The following is a 15,760-nucleotide window of genomic DNA, read 5'->3' as shown; positions in this document are numbered from 1 at the left end:
TTTTTGAAGTTATTTCACATTTTCACATAGACTTCTTGGCATCACGTCACCAAATAATTTAAAATTATCCGCAATAGGAAACTATGAAAATTAAATCAACCTAATATAAGTTATTCCAACTTAATCCTGATTACATTTTCATTAAATTGTTAGTCCTAACTTATGTGTCAGTTCTACTGTAGTGACACACCAACAACACACGTCAATCTGGTGTGATATTTTATTATGGTTGGCTTGGAAGTGAGCCACCGGGGGGAGTAGACAAAAAAAAAGCGGTTGTTGTGTGGCGAGCGTGCGGCGAGAGTGGGAATAACTTCTCCTGGTGATCTGTTCTTTCAGATTTAGCCGAAACGTATTTTGTGGTCCAGGGAAAATACTCTTCCGAAGTGTTGTAATAGCCAGTAAATATTTTTTCTGGACCAAAGACACAATACAAATGACAGTACTGTGCTTATCATTTATCCTTGGTAAGCAAGCATAAATGATTCCGTTCAAAAGCAACTAAAGAAGGGAAAGTTTTTTTTTCCTTTAATTTAACCTAACTTAACCTGGCCCAAGCACTAACCCAACTTTACCCTGAACACTACTCAGAGCTAAGACTATTCGATTGTTATTACAAATGATCACGGTATTATTATTTCTCCATTATAAAAACTATCCATACTCATGCTATTAAAGGTGTGTGATGTATCTTGTCTCACTGTGAAAGGAGATACGTTGTACTTCGTCTATGTTGTTATGGCGATGGGGAGTGGAGCGGTGCCGTCCATCCATCCAGTGTCGGAAGGGACTAGTTGATACATTATGTAGCGCAAAATAAAATAACAAAATATCTCTCTTCATACTGTGTAGTTCCGTCACTGAGCTTACCTTTCAAGAAACGAGTTCCGGCAGCCTGTACAATAACAAGATTTTGAAAGGAAAATTTACAACCCTCCTATAACCTCCACCCTACTTTGAAGGGACTTGGTTTTATTGCTACTGAGACAAGATAAACCTTACCAGGTATAAGTACATGAAAAACCATTTTTAAAAACCCTCTTTTGAACCTTTCGAACGCAGGTAAAGTAGTACCCGTCATATTGTTCCTTACTTTTAACATTAGCACCTTTCGTGGCAGAAGCACGTGTACTGCCACACTGATTCCTGCAATATCTTCTTTGATAATAAATTGTTTTGCGTAATGACTTTAGCAGTGAGTACGAATTACACAAGAAAACATTACAACATTTAGACACTGTACCACATTGTCGCATCTTCCCAGTCATTTGTACAATGAAATTTTCAAGTTGGCCTCCAGATAGCATTAAAGTAGCACGTGAGAGCAAGATGGCAGCCATGGGTGTTGCAAAACTATGTATCAGATCATATAGAAATTCATGTTTTTGTATATATAAAGCAAGAGATATTTATTCAACACGAAGCTATGGTTTAATGAATGTAAGACGGTTGTCAACACATGGTAAACCATTCACGTCGAATATGAGACAAAGCAGTACACTCACGTTGGGCCTTCTAGGTATCAGCATGGGTGCTGTAGTAGGTGCCGGGTATACTTACTACAAGAATTCACAAAGACATATACCAGGTATACTAAATAAAAATATGGGTGTGACAAGTGCAGTATTGGAGAGTCTGCCAGATGTACAAATATCTAGAGAGGTGAGCACTGGAAAATTAATTCTTTATATGCATGTATAGGTTAGGAAGAATCTTTCCGAATCTTTTATTTGACATAGCTTAGTGGTTTAGTTTCCAGACACAGGAACTGGAGCTGATTCTCACAAACATACGAATTTGTTATCAATACCTTTTCTCTTATTTGTATAATAACTAAACTAAACTGTTTGTTTATAGGTGATCATGCCTACTGATAATACAGGACTGAAATTGACGTTATTTCAGTACACTACCTGCCCATTTTGTTGCAAAGTTCGGGCATTTCTTGATTACTACGGCTTCTCGTACAATGTGATAGAAGTGAATCCAGTCCTGAGACAACAGATAAAATGGACTGAGTACAGAAAAGTTCCTATAATACTGGCACATGTTGAAGACGGATACCAGGTAAGTAATCGAGTGTACGAAATACTCCACGTCGAGCTTTATCATATTTTATTGCCATAGGCCTTTACTATACGGAGAGTTTCTATGAAGACCGGCCCCAAGTAGTAAAGTTCTGTTGGCTTCATGATCGTAGCAAGGAGCGTCTGGCCCATACTGCAGCATGCTGGAATTGTTCATATAGCGTCCATTTAACTGTTTGTCTCATTTGTAATGCGCAAAATGTTTGCTTACAGCAACTCAATGACAGTTCCATGATCATCTCTGCTTTGGCTTCCTTCCTACATGACAGGGATCAGGGTTTGAAGGAAGTTGTGAAGTGTTACCCCACCATATCGTTCAATGATGATGAGGGAAAAATGAAAAATGAGATTTTGAATCGCTATTTCCTAATGTACCAAGGAAATATACCAAAAGGAAGAACAAAAGAATCAATCTTGTAAGTTTTGGTAGAAAATCGTTTCTTTATAAAGTCAGTAATTTTTTTATGAACTTCTGCTGTGAAATTTCCTTTTATTATTTTTTGTGTATTTAAAAAATTATATAATGCAGTAATTATATAATTACATACACTTCTATGTTGTATTAATATGTTAGAACTGGTAATTTCTTTACTAGGTGTTGTCTGTTATAGTCTATCTGACTGTAAACCTATATATATATATATATATATATATATATATTTCATGTTGCTTGCAGGGAAGAAAGGAAGTGGAGAAAATGGGCCGATGATGTGCTGGTACATACGTTGTCTCCCAATGTATACCGTACAAAAGGAGAAGCACTGCAAGCCTTTACTTGGTTCTCAGAAGTAAGTTCGTTACAATCTTATAGGAATAAAAGTTATCAGAAGTGTAACAAACCAAAAATAAACATTCATGTTTCTCAGGAACATTAATAATTAAAATTTTCTTTAAAATCTGCAGTAAATTAATCGGATCAGTTAAATAATGTTATATCTGTAAATTTTTCATTTAAAATTTTTTGTAAAAACATTTCGTTTTCCTCAAAATGGAAAGCTGTTGTAATTGCCATTTACCTAATGGTAAAACCAAAAAAGAATGATATGAGAAGAATATAGTTTCATATGTGAAATTATATTTCAGCTTGATTTTTCTATTCATTTCATGTTGGTGTGTTGATGTATTTTTCGTAGGTGGGAGAATGGGAGAAGCATTTCCCAGCCTGGGAGAGGTACCTGATCATATATGTTGGAGCTTATGCCATGTGGATCATAGGAAAAAGACTTAAGAAAAGGTAAGAGATAGTATTACGGAAGTACTGCATACTTAATCCGCAGATACTAAAGTCGTGTTGCTGTTATTTCCGGCGTGACTCCTCCTCTTTGCTTACGCCTTAGGAAGTGAAAGCTCTATAAAGTCTAAGTAGGTAGTATCGTTCGCCATTTTTGTTCTTTCGTTGCCGAGCTACCATACGAGGAATCTATTTGCCACACCGTTAAACATTATCATGTCGTAACTCCTATGATAATAAATCAAACGCACTGTAATTGAGCAAATAATTGAGCGGCAAATAACGTCCTCGCGTGTTTTCTACGAAAGCGGACGAAAGAGCCAAAATGGCGGGCGATTATATTAAGTATTTATCGAGCCTTAGGAAGTGAATTACATCATCACCAGCGAATGACAAGACGCACACGTTTAAATGTAGCCGACCTGCAACGTGATTGGCTGCCAGAAATAAGAGCGACGGGAGTATAGCTCCACAAAATTCATTATTGTATGTTTTATTAAGATAATTTTCCACAGTTGTTAACCAGCTTATTACTACTAAAAAGTAACTTATATTAGACACGAAATTGTCTAATTATGGGATGGCAGTGTACTGTACTGTACTATCTATCCTGATTGAAGATTCTCTTGGCTCTCTTGAATCTTAGAGAAATTAACATGTAGGCTATATTAAAAGTAGGCCAGAATTCCAAACTTCTAAATACCAAAATTAGGTACTCGCTAACCCTAAATTATAGTTTGCATTTAAATACAATATCTATACATCTAGGTTTTTTCATATCTTCAAACCTACGTTTTGGTCTTTCTTTGATCTAAGATGGAAATATTTGATTTCTGTGACTTGAGGCAAGCACTTGTCAGGAAGCACTTTTAAGCTAGCATAGGATATTATAAAAATAAGGACAAATACTCTAAACCTAAACAAATTTGAACCTACTACTAAGATTTCCAAAGTTAAAGTTGTGCATTGTTGCAATTACATTAGCTAAATCTATTACAATCCTGCCATGTCTTAGGTCACATAATTTGTTATTGCCACATCCATTTCTTGGATAAGTTTAAATCTGTGTTTCAAGTTGTGTTGTATCTTGCAATATCAGTATTTTTAGCAAACGAAATTATTTTGAAACTTGAGTATAATAGAATTTCTTCAGGACGTGTTGGAGACCTATTGCCAGGTAGTATAATTCTGTGGCTGTCATATCTTATTCTGTGGACAGATACATTTATAAGCTCTCAGGCTCATTACTAGTGGAATCAAAACAACTCCAATATATTCTATGAGATTCCTCACTAATATTAACAGCATCAAAATGATAATAGAAGAAAAAGCACTGATTCAATATGAAAAACTTCTCAGATTACCAGGAAACAATTGGCATTCATACAGTCTTCTCTGTAGATTGAAAACTCAAAAAAGTTTCATATCCATGGTTCAAGAATTAAAACAGAAAATCAACATCCCGAAATTAAAAGAAAACTTACAAATTAAACCAAACCCTTTAACTCTATTAAATATAGAATATAATCTAAATTTAACACAAGTAATACTGAAATCAGAAGTAAACACTGAAATAATGAAACAATTGTCTTTAGAGACAATTAATATTAGATACCCTCCACAAAATTGGCTTCAATTTATACACTGATGGATCCTTGATCTCCAGGGAACAAGGTGCCGGTGCAGGTGTTATGTGCTGTCTCTTCTCACTTTATAGATCTCTTGGATATGGAACAACAAGTTTTGATGGAGAAATCATTGCAATAAGTGAAAGTCTCAGGAATCTTCTCTGCCACATCAATAAATTTAAAAATGCAATTATATTGTCAGACACCGAAGCAGCTATTCTATCAATAGTCTCTAAACACACACCTTCATCTCAAACAGCAGAAATAACTAAAATGCTCTCTCAATTAATATCACTCAATAAAAGAATCGTATTCCAATGGATACCATCCCATTGTGGAATCCTGGGAAACGAGAATGCGGATGCTTTAGCAAAGAAGTGCAGCACTGCTACTTACAGACCTGTTACTAAATCTATGTATTACTCTGTGAAAAGATTTATTAAATCTACATACTTAGACTTCAACAAACAAAATTTGATAGCACAATCTCAAGGGAAAAAATGGAACTCTCTGCATCATAATCCACAGTTAATTCCCGATTTACCACGAAAATCGTCTGTAGCTGCATTTAGATTGGCAACAGGCCATGATTATTTGGCCAAACACCTGCATAGAATTGGAATATATCAGTCCCCTAACTGCCCATTGTGCAACTCAAACCAAGAAATGGATTCGGAACACCTCAAAATCTGTGCTTCAGTGGCTGACCATGATAATATCTTTGAAAATTATTGGAGTGCAAGAGGTTAAATGTCAAATGCCTGGCATTAGAAAACAACAACAACACTACTGTCATTTCTCATACCTTCTATTCAGAACAATGGCTGTTTTCACCTCTGAATTCAATCGCCAACACCACAGACCCCAATTATGAATACTACATCCCCAAAATATGATATACAGTCGTTTAATACAGTATATTAAGAGATATAATCTTGCCTTATTTTTCAGATACAACCTGAAGGATGACGTTCGAGTTTCCTTGTATGATGCATGCAATCAATGGACGAGATCGCTGAAGAAGCAAGGAACAAATTTCATGGGGGGAGACGCCCCCAACCTCTCTGACTTGGCTGTGTATGGAGTCCTAAGCAGTATTGAAGGATGTGATGCTTTCCAAGACATGCTGAAAAATACATCCATAGGAACGTGGTATAAAAACGTGAAGGAGAGTGTAATGAGGCATGCGGGCAGTGCTGCTATGTCTATTTGAACCACACAGCTAAATAACAAATTAGATTAACAGAACTACAGTAACATGTGTTGATATCAGATTGCTTGTAACGATAATAGTGGAAACTTCTGCGTTAGATAGGTATGCAGCATTATCAGTAGCAACCAGCAGTTTCTGAGGTGTATACAGCAGAAATAATGTAATTTTGAAATAAAAGTTTTCACAACTTTGGTATATTCGTTTATATGCTCTTCGAAGTATTTCCCAAATTAAGGGGTTAGGTACAGCTTACAGCAGTAAAATTTTTGGAAATATTCAACGTTTTATTCCTCCATTACTGTATCTTGTATAATAATGAAAATTGGTATGTGAAAATTGCTATATGAAAAAACATATATTTATATATTTTTACGATTTAAAAAAAATATTTATTTATTTTTTTTCAAAATGTTGGCAGTTTACTGTGTAGTAGAGTTAGGTCGATTCGTGAACGAATTGTTCATTCGAACGACTAATAATAAAGAATCATAAGAATCGATTCGTGGTATCAACGAATCGTCGTTCAAAAGAATTGTAACGAATTGACATGGTATCGTAACCCACGATTCTATTTACTTGTTTGATGTAACCTGTCAACGGACATTTCCGAACCGTGCCGAATACTCCCGAGTGAGAGTGAAATCAAAATACTGCATTTGTTAAATATGGAAAATAATGAACACAAACCTGAAATTTGCATAGTTAAATAGAGATGTAATGCAAAAAAATGTACTTCGTAATAAGGTTCAGTTGATAAATTATAATTTAGAAACATTATCTAATAGAAGTCATGCTGAATGGTTCCAGCCAATGAGAAAGAGACAATCCAATGTCTCGCCTCTTATGCCATCTATGCGAGAGATGTAGAACGTTTTTGTTCTATGCGTGGTTTGCAAAGGAAAGTGTCCTGTAAGTCGTTCGTTGATGAATCGTTGGAATCGCAGAGTAGGAAGAATCGTGAACACGTTGATGATTCAAAAGAATAGTTGGAATCGCAGACTGAGAAGAATCGTGAACGAATCATTAGAATCGATTCATAATGTCTGATTGAATCGTTGGAATCGACTTCTGAAAAAGAATCGTGTTGCCCAACTCTACTGTGCAGTGATGAAGTGTTTCCCTCATAACTCAAAAAACATGTTAACTTTTTCACGTTCTCTCTCCTTTATTTTATTCCTAAAACTCATGTTTACAATATCATGCTCTTTCAACTACATTCCTTAATAAATAATATTTTTTTTTTTATTTTGTGCAAGAGAAAATATTGATATTTGACCATTTTTTAAAATGAATTTATTTTTTATCAGACAATCTATCAAAGGTAGAGAAGTGATCTTGCATCATATTGTAAATATTACATGCATAAATACTCACAAAAAATTTCATCACAGAATGTTGGATAGTTCTTTAATTATGTGGGAAATGCATCAACTCTGCACAGTGAACTGAATTTTGAAAAAAAAAAAAAAAAAAATGTAAATAATTTTTTCAAATCGTAAAAATATTTTTTTCGTATAGCAGAAGGACAGTGTTTTTACACATACTAATTTTCATTATTGTACAAGATCAGTAATGGAGGAAAAAAATGTTGAGTATTTCCAAAATATTACTGCTGTAAGGTGTACCTAACCCCTTAAACAGAAAATGGTCTTCTAGAATGCAATATACTAGACCAAATATCTGCAAAAGATAGAAATTTTATTCATTACCAGAATGGCTAGAAGAAGAATTGTGTAAACTTCTTACAATATGTCTATAAAAGGAGAAAAATATTGCTCAATTCTTGTCTCTTTCAGTGAACTCTTCACATCTAAAAAAATACTGCTTCATTTTAAAGAGTAGAAGTCAGTACTGTATTATATTGTACCAGTGTATAATTCTTAAGAAATTGAGGTAAATACTAGATACATGTTCTGAGTTGTTTGTGTAGAAATTCTTAATGAAATGAATGTCAATTAGATGGAGTTACTTTTCTAAAAAATACCTGTCTCTTATTTTCCACTTTCAACACAGAGTATTAGCCCTTGCTCAATTGCTTTCCCTCCATTTTGTATTCTGTGACAACAGACCAATACAGTTTATCTATCACGTTTATTATAATGGTAAAATAACGCCCTGTTTGGTATTGAAATAATTCTTCCATGCACAGAGTCAATTGAATTTGAACAAAATTGATACTATGAATTTATCTTGAAATTCAACTAAATAAATTAGTATTTCTAAAACGTGATTTTGCTGGTTGGCCTGTTATTGCGTAACTCTATCCAATTAAAAGTGACCTACTTCCCCACTCCTCTCCCACATATTATTTTTAGCACAAAAGACTCTGAAATAAACGAATGTACTGTGTTATGAAACACATGAAAATGAAAGTCATAAAAACAGAAAAAATGTTTTCGAACAGATCAACTTAATTCTAATAAAAATCATAAAAACCAAATACGAAATTCTGTAAGTAGCCTACTTTTATGCTCGACCATGCCGAAATGTAGTAATTATACACCTGGTAGCAGCCCTTTAATGGACCTCATTAAAGTACACCTATTCATTAAAGTTCAGGTGTTCCACCAATCAGAAAATACCATTGTAGCAATATGAAAGCGCAAGTATCGATTATTCTCGGATATGCAATCGAAAGACAACTAGTTCTGTTACTATAAAATTAGCGTTAATTGTAAATAATATTCAAATTTGTCATCTCGTTTTTCAATGTCTAATTCAATTTCAAGGTTATATCAAGATTAATGTTTATTTTACTCTCTAGATTATATCAAGATCAATGTCGACATTTGTTTCTCGGAAAATATCAATACTTTCGCGTCTGCGCACATCTCACAATTTACGAAGTATTGCACAAGGTCAGTTCCGCTCCCCAGTCAGATAAGAATAACATGAATACTTATGAATAATTTCAAGTTAGAAATATGGTCGAGCATAAAAAGTCGTATGAAACTTGACTATAATGGTAATTAAGACACTCGTATGAAAATTATGAAACTCGTTTGCACTTGTTTCATAAACATACTCGCATCTTAATTACTACCATTATAGGCTCTTTGCATAATGTACAGATGTGGACAAATTATTAGACTAAATGAATTATATGTGCAACAAAGCTGTATTTATCTGTAGAAATAATGAACAAAAATGTATTTTGCATAGAAATAATGAACAGAAAATTGAGTCTTGAGGTTACTAATATTTTGTGAACATTTCCTTATTCTTTATTAACACGTTGATTTTGTCAGGGATGCTGGAAACCAAAGTTTGACACTTTCTTTGAATATCAGCATCATTTAGCCAGATATCAGACAGTGCTTAAATGAGTCCATGTTTTGTTGTAAGCCTCTTTTTGTTCATTTTCTTCTTCAGTACAGATCATAGATTTTCAATTCTGTTCATGTCCGGTCTTCTTGCAGGCCATGGGAGAACAGACTGTTGAATATCTTCTGCAGTATATCATTAAAACACCAGTAGTACCAACATAGCCAGACAAAATATACTTAACCATTGGAAAAATATACCAGAAGATGTAAACAATCATATTTACAACAACAGAGACTCTGTGAATTATAATGATAGTTGATATGACGAATTATATTATGTTTCCAAGAGAAACGTTTTTGTCTAATAATTTGTCCACGTCTGTACTATAATGGAACAGGATTTGGAGTGAAATAATTGGTCAACTGACTTAGAACTCATCCATTAAGAGACTTATCATGCAGTAGATATGATTATTTAATTTAGCACATTAGTCTTCTTCAGTTAGCTAGTACACTAAAAAGAGATTTCTAGCAGGTGAAGGGAACATGATGTTGACTGCGGCATTTTTCATTATTATGTGTTAATACATATAGTAAGGATTATATTAGGCCGAGAGCTTCTGGATATGAAATAATGTTTGTGTAATTTGACAATCATTACTTGGGTTTCTGTGAGTCATTTAACTAATCATTGCTTGAAGTAGGAATTATTTTAGTTGTTTCGAGTTAGAGTCATTTAATGATAATTATGTAACTAAATGTCCTTTATTTTCTATCAGCTTTTCCAATTTTGTGAATAGTATTGTATAATATTTATAGTGTTAGAACGTGCACTTTTTTTAGTACCTGTATTTCATTTAAAGCTCTTAAGGACTTATATTTAGATCATTGCTGGATAATTTCCTATGGTATTTATTAATAAACATTTAAATTTATTTGAGCTTATTTTAAGTTCAAAGCCTGGAAAGAGAGAAAGTTAGCTATTGCCCTATCCATTAAGAAGAAGAAACATTGTAAATTTCAACCCAGTGTTTTTAATACAAATGATTTTTCTCTTTGTTATAATATAAATCTAGTTGAATTATTATATGTTGTAAGATGTATCTTTTCACATGTTTTATTTACTGCCTTGTATCGGAACTAGCTTTCCCCCTTTCACAAAGAATTTTTCACAAACAAAATCAATCCAGTTGTCTATCTCGCATTTCACTTAATGTTCATTCTAAAATCATCTCTGTTTTCAAATCTTGGACTTTTTAAGCAAAAACTTTGTACCACACAAGTTTCTCACATTCATGCAATATTTAGATTTAGATTTTCCTCATTTACCCTTAAATTAATTTCTCTCTCGTATTTTAAAAATAAATGTTCCTATGGGCACAGAAAATGATAAAAACTTGCGTTCCTCAGAAAATTGAATAATCTAATCTGAATATAATAATATAAAATATCATCTTGTATGTACAAGGCAAGAGACAAAACCTTCATATATTAAGATCATTGTGCAGCTATAGTCGAGATAGTAAGTGAACTGATATTACGAATAGATAACTACCTTGTAAATATTATTATAGATAATGTTGATAAAATGATCTCGTAGACTACAGGTTGAATTCTGTGGTGGGAAAGGAGTGAAATGTAATTTGAATCATGTAAATGTTGTGTAATAAAATATGTTTTTGGAATTCTAGTCGTTTTTTATTTAACAAAAATATATTTCTCAATAACTAGGTATTTCGAAAATGAGTCATGACTAGAGCCCGGATGTTTGTCAAAATGCCTTTTTTACTGGGTGGAAGTAAATCATTATTTCCATAGATATAAATGTGATTTGGGGTAAATCAGAGTGATGAAATTAAAATATTTGAAACTATGACAAACTTTACGAACAATAAAAGTAATTCATTTCGGTGCTTAATCTGCTAATAATCGTGCTTTAATACTATTGGTGTAATACGAATAATGATCGACAATCCACAGTTACAAATATAATATTGTCATGTCTTCACGATACTAACAATCAGCTTTATAATTTTTAAATATTAAGCCCGTTCTCATAGAAGTTGTCACGTAATATTTCCAATTGTTTGCTTTCATATTTTCAAATCTTACTGTTACAATTTTGTGCTACACGTGTTTATTATTGTAGGAGAAAGAAATTTGAGTGAGGAACAGTCAGTTATTGTCGGGTGACAGGTCAGTAAACCATTGAAAAGTAAACTTCCTGCTTACGTTAGTGAATTTGGTGCCGATGTGTTTTCAACTGATGGAACAGTTTTGTTATGTAAGGTTTGTGCAAAGACAGCCTTTAAACTGAATAGTTCTACATTAAGATTGATTCTGAGAAACAAATAATACGAGGTAGAAGTATATATATTTTTTTTTTTCCTGAGAGAACTTGCTATATCGAGTACATTCATTTCCTGTGGGATATAATGAAGTACCCTAGATGCTAATCTCAAACAAGGCAGTGGTATTGAAGTTAGCTAAATATATTAAATTTATTTTAAAGCATTCCATTATTTCAGCATAGACCTTCGAATAAATTATGCATAAATGTAACTCTACAAGTCGAATGTTGAAAAATAAATAATAAGTTTATTATAACAAACATATGCATTCAAAACTAATAATCCTAAATAAAAATATTTTTTTCTTAAATACTTCTATTACATTAAATATTATAAAACGTGTACAAAATTATAAAATGTAAAAAATAAAATAGAATAATAAAAATATAAATGCCTTCTCTGCAATAACTTACATCATGAATGACAACTGTATGTTCATTTGTTCACCTTATCGTTTTAATTTAACAAACATAGGAGCTGATTTTTTTTAAATATTTTATGGTGGGGTACAGGACTCTGCACAAAAATCAGAGAAAACTTAATTGCTGTTTCTAAAATAGTTCCTTACGTATTTTACAGAAAATAACATCGTCTGATTTTTGTCTGTGACATTGTTTGGTTATGAATGGTTCTCATTTTGAACACCTGTGGCAATGTTTGTTTAGGATAGTGTTTTGTTTAGTTTCATGGCCAACTCAACACGATTTTACCACAGTCTAGTATATACAGTCACGAAGCTTTAGTTTATGAGGGTACTAGAAACAATAGACTGTACAGGTCCTATTTCGTATTGTCTGTAATGAGGCGATAGTAGCGATCCTAGTGGTTAGCAACTATCAATGGATGCATATTTACTATGTATTGAGCTTCGTGACTGTATATACTAGACTGATTTTACATACCCATTTGTCTGAAGTTTGAAGTCCACAAAACAAGTTTAATGATAGTTAAAAGATATGAAAAGGGAGAATAGGTAAAATTTCTATACATTCACACATAAAATTTAATTTAGATTGGGAATATGTAAATTTTAATATAGGTAAAGTTTACTAGGCCTATCACACTCTGTATACCTGAATAACTTTTTGCGAACTTCAACAGCTTTTGTATAAAACTTTTTTTATATAGAATTAAAATTTAAGAAGTTATTAGCAATATTCCGTAATTATTGTTCATTCTATACAGTTGCCTATACGCTATTATTATCAAAGTTACATGAATAAAAATAAACGGGAGATAATGAATCGATAATGACGTAGTGCACGCCGGCCATGCAAACGTATCTGATGCACGCGTTCCCCGTCGGGAGCAGAGCTGAACTGTCTGAAAAATAACTATTAGATTTAAAGTCAAATATAAGTTACAAATTTGAAAGTAACCTGTTGATTCAGTGGTGGAGTGGTAATTATGAAATACCGCTTTCGTAGGTTGGTACTATTAATACATATTCGAGCCCTCACAAAAGAGTCGGACTCAGAAGCGTGTCCTGAATCTGCAGTTCCGATTTTTAACCATTAAATCAGTGGGCGGCAAAGATGACGTTATATGAAATACACCCCGCAAAACACAGCAATGGGGAAGGTGGAAGGAGGGAGGTATAAGAGGAGAAATCGAGGAACATCTTCACTATTGCGAGTTTTGCAGAGACGAACAGTGAACATACACAAACTAAGGAAAAGATAAATAAAGTTTATGTAAATATATATTTATGCTCGACCATGCCGAAATGTAGTAATTATACACCTGGTAGCAGCCCTTTAATGGACCTCATTAAAGTACACCTATTCATTAAAGTTCAGGTGTTCTACCAATCAGAAGACACCATTGTAGCAATATGAAAGCGCAAGTATCGATTATTCTCGGATATGCAATCGAAAGACGACTAGCGAAACGTCACGGAGGCTGGAAATCCAATACTGTCGCAGAAGGTTATGTTCTGTTACTATAATAATTAGCGTTAATTGTAAATAATATTCAAATAAATTCAATTTGTCATCTCGTTTTTCAATGACTAAATCAATTTCAAGATTATATCAAGATTAATCTTTATTTTACTCTCTAGATTATATGAAGGTCAATGGCATTTGTTTCTAGGAAAAAATCAATACTTTCTCGTCTGCGCACATCTCACAATTTACGAGATATCGCACAAGGTCAGTTCCGCTCCCCAGTCAGATAAGAATAACGTGAATACTTATGAATAATTTCAAGTTAGAAGTATGGTCGAGCATAAAAAGTCGTATGAAACTTGCCTATAATGGTAATTAAGACGCTCGTATGAAAAGGAAACTCGCTTGCGCTCGTTTCATAAACATACTCGTGTCTTAATTACTACCATTATAGGCTGGTTGCATAATGTACTAATGTTAAATTCTTTCTCATTTTTGTATAATATGATTTGTTTCTGTTATTTCATACAAAAGTTAAACATTAAGATGAATGTGTAATTAACTCATTAAAATTAGGAGTCAAGCTGCATGTAGCGAATTGTAACTAAGCAACGAGATGTTCGTCTATCATACTCGAAACTGATTTTGGTTTTACAACTGATCCTATCGTGTTTACTTAACATTGCGTAACTTAAAATGAACAAGTTATAGCTAAGAGGAAGGAGGGACGGGTATTGACTCACGAGACAAGAAATGCCGACCACTGCATTAAAGAGTACAGTTCATTGGCAAGCACAAATAAATAGTATAAGAAAAGAGTGCGGTAGAACAAGCTTACAGCAGTTTATTGACAGGGTATCTGTCGATAATTAAGGCTGAAGCCCCTGTTTTCGTTGCCTTGAGCCACGCCACCCACAAGATCTCCCTCGTTCGTCACAACTGTCAGCACAAATGGTTTTGATGCAGCTGCAAAAAAACAAAACAAAACCAATTAGCTACATTATAGCCTACGAGCTATTCCATTTCAAATCGACCGAAATATAGAAAAAATTGGCCTTACAATTTCTAAATACAATGAAACTTTTTTTTGTACGTAGAGAACTGTGATACAATGCTTTGTGCAAAGTTTGAGGCATCAGAACTTCATAGTGTTTAAATTTAAAATATTTAAATTTATCGTATTTTTCATAAAATTAGCAACTTTAAACTGTTGTAGCTCCGAAACCCTTTCACCCAATGATTAAAATCATGGTTTATTTTGATGCTGAGAAATTAAAGTTTATATTGACATATAAACAGATTTTCTTACTTTTTATGGAAATGGAGAAATTTAGATTTTTCCTCATTAAGACGCCTTTGGCTAGGAAAAAATATTTTAAAAATATATAGTTAGATTCCGCTTTGAAAGTACAAATAAACAGATATTTTTTACTGATGGTATGTTGATAAGAAAGTATTGAAAATATCAAATAAAGAAAATAAATAGTACGCGCGTGAACTAACCAGCTCACTGTGAGGCGGAAGCTTAGCCGAGACAAGCAAGGCCAGGAGACAAACACGTGGTGTGTCGTCTAGCAGTCATGGCTGTGCTAGCTTTGCCACAAGTTTCCATAAACACAGGAGTAAAATGATGCCCAGCGCTCGCTTATCCTCAGCTCTCGGCCAGTGCGTGCGGTATTGCACCGTTCAAGTCTAGGCGTGTGAAAATAATTTATTTAATACCCTTGAAACTTATTGCAGTGCCACTAAGCAAACAATGCCGAATCCTCTTAATAATGCAAGGTTTTTTTCAATATTTTTTTGCATTTTTACAAATGAGCAAAAAGCCTAAAAGTAAGTAAAATCAGATTATCTGTCTCTCTGTGTACAATAAAAATAAGGATTACTTCTTAACATAACCTACCAAATGTCAGCTTCAAAATAAGCCCCCGTTCAATGTTCTGCAGTAAATGGTTCCAGAGTTCTGAGCGCTGAAAGAGGCTTGTTTTTATAAAATACGCTAAATTTGTCGCTCAACAATACGAAAACCGTTTGACTTTCGATAGTATATTTTTGAAAATGCACTCTCCTCAGCACCTTGTATAAATAGGGAAAA

General features: G+C 33.5%; 3 protein-coding genes across 4 annotated transcripts in view; 1 reads left to right on the top strand and 2 right to left on the bottom strand.

The window, feature by feature from the left end:
* LOC138713144 (valine--tRNA ligase-like) overlaps positions 1-1,340 on the bottom strand; it is a 43,929-nt gene extending 42,589 nt beyond the window's left edge. For both annotated transcript variants that reach the window (XM_069844962.1, XM_069844963.1), the window contains exon 1: positions 1,094-1,340. In XM_069844962.1, coding sequence (XP_069701063.1) covers positions 1,094-1,340 — 247 coding nt within the window. The remainder of the gene's footprint in view (positions 1-1,093) is intronic.
* Positions 1,330-8,117, top strand: Su(P) (prostaglandin E synthase Su(P)). Its single transcript, XM_069844966.1, has 6 exons — positions 1,330-1,662; positions 1,858-2,067; positions 2,301-2,503; positions 2,764-2,875; positions 3,221-3,321; positions 5,898-8,117. Exons 1-6 carry the CDS (start codon positions 1,330-1,332, stop codon positions 6,157-6,159), a joined length of 1,221 nt encoding a protein of 406 aa, XP_069701067.1. The 3' UTR covers positions 6,160-8,117.
* LOC138713146 (uncharacterized) overlaps positions 4,656-15,760 on the bottom strand; it is a 48,455-nt gene continuing 37,350 nt past the window's right edge. Inside the window, exons 9-10 of the mRNA XM_069844967.1 lie at positions 14,504-14,631; positions 4,656-6,072 (exon numbers count right to left, since the gene is read on the bottom strand). Of these exons, the coding sequence (XP_069701068.1) occupies positions 14,510-14,631 (122 nt within the window). The 3' untranslated portion in view covers positions 4,656-6,072; positions 14,504-14,509. The remainder of the gene's footprint in view (positions 6,073-14,503; positions 14,632-15,760) is intronic.

The sequence above is a fragment of the Periplaneta americana genome, chromosome 14 (assembly GCF_040183065.1).
Source record: "Periplaneta americana isolate PAMFEO1 chromosome 14, P.americana_PAMFEO1_priV1, whole genome shotgun sequence".
In the NCBI taxonomy this organism is placed as follows: Eukaryota; Metazoa; Arthropoda; class Insecta; order Blattodea; family Blattidae; genus Periplaneta; species Periplaneta americana.
The sequence above is the reverse complement of the archived record's forward strand: the minus strand, read 5'-3'. Positions and strand labels throughout refer to the sequence as shown.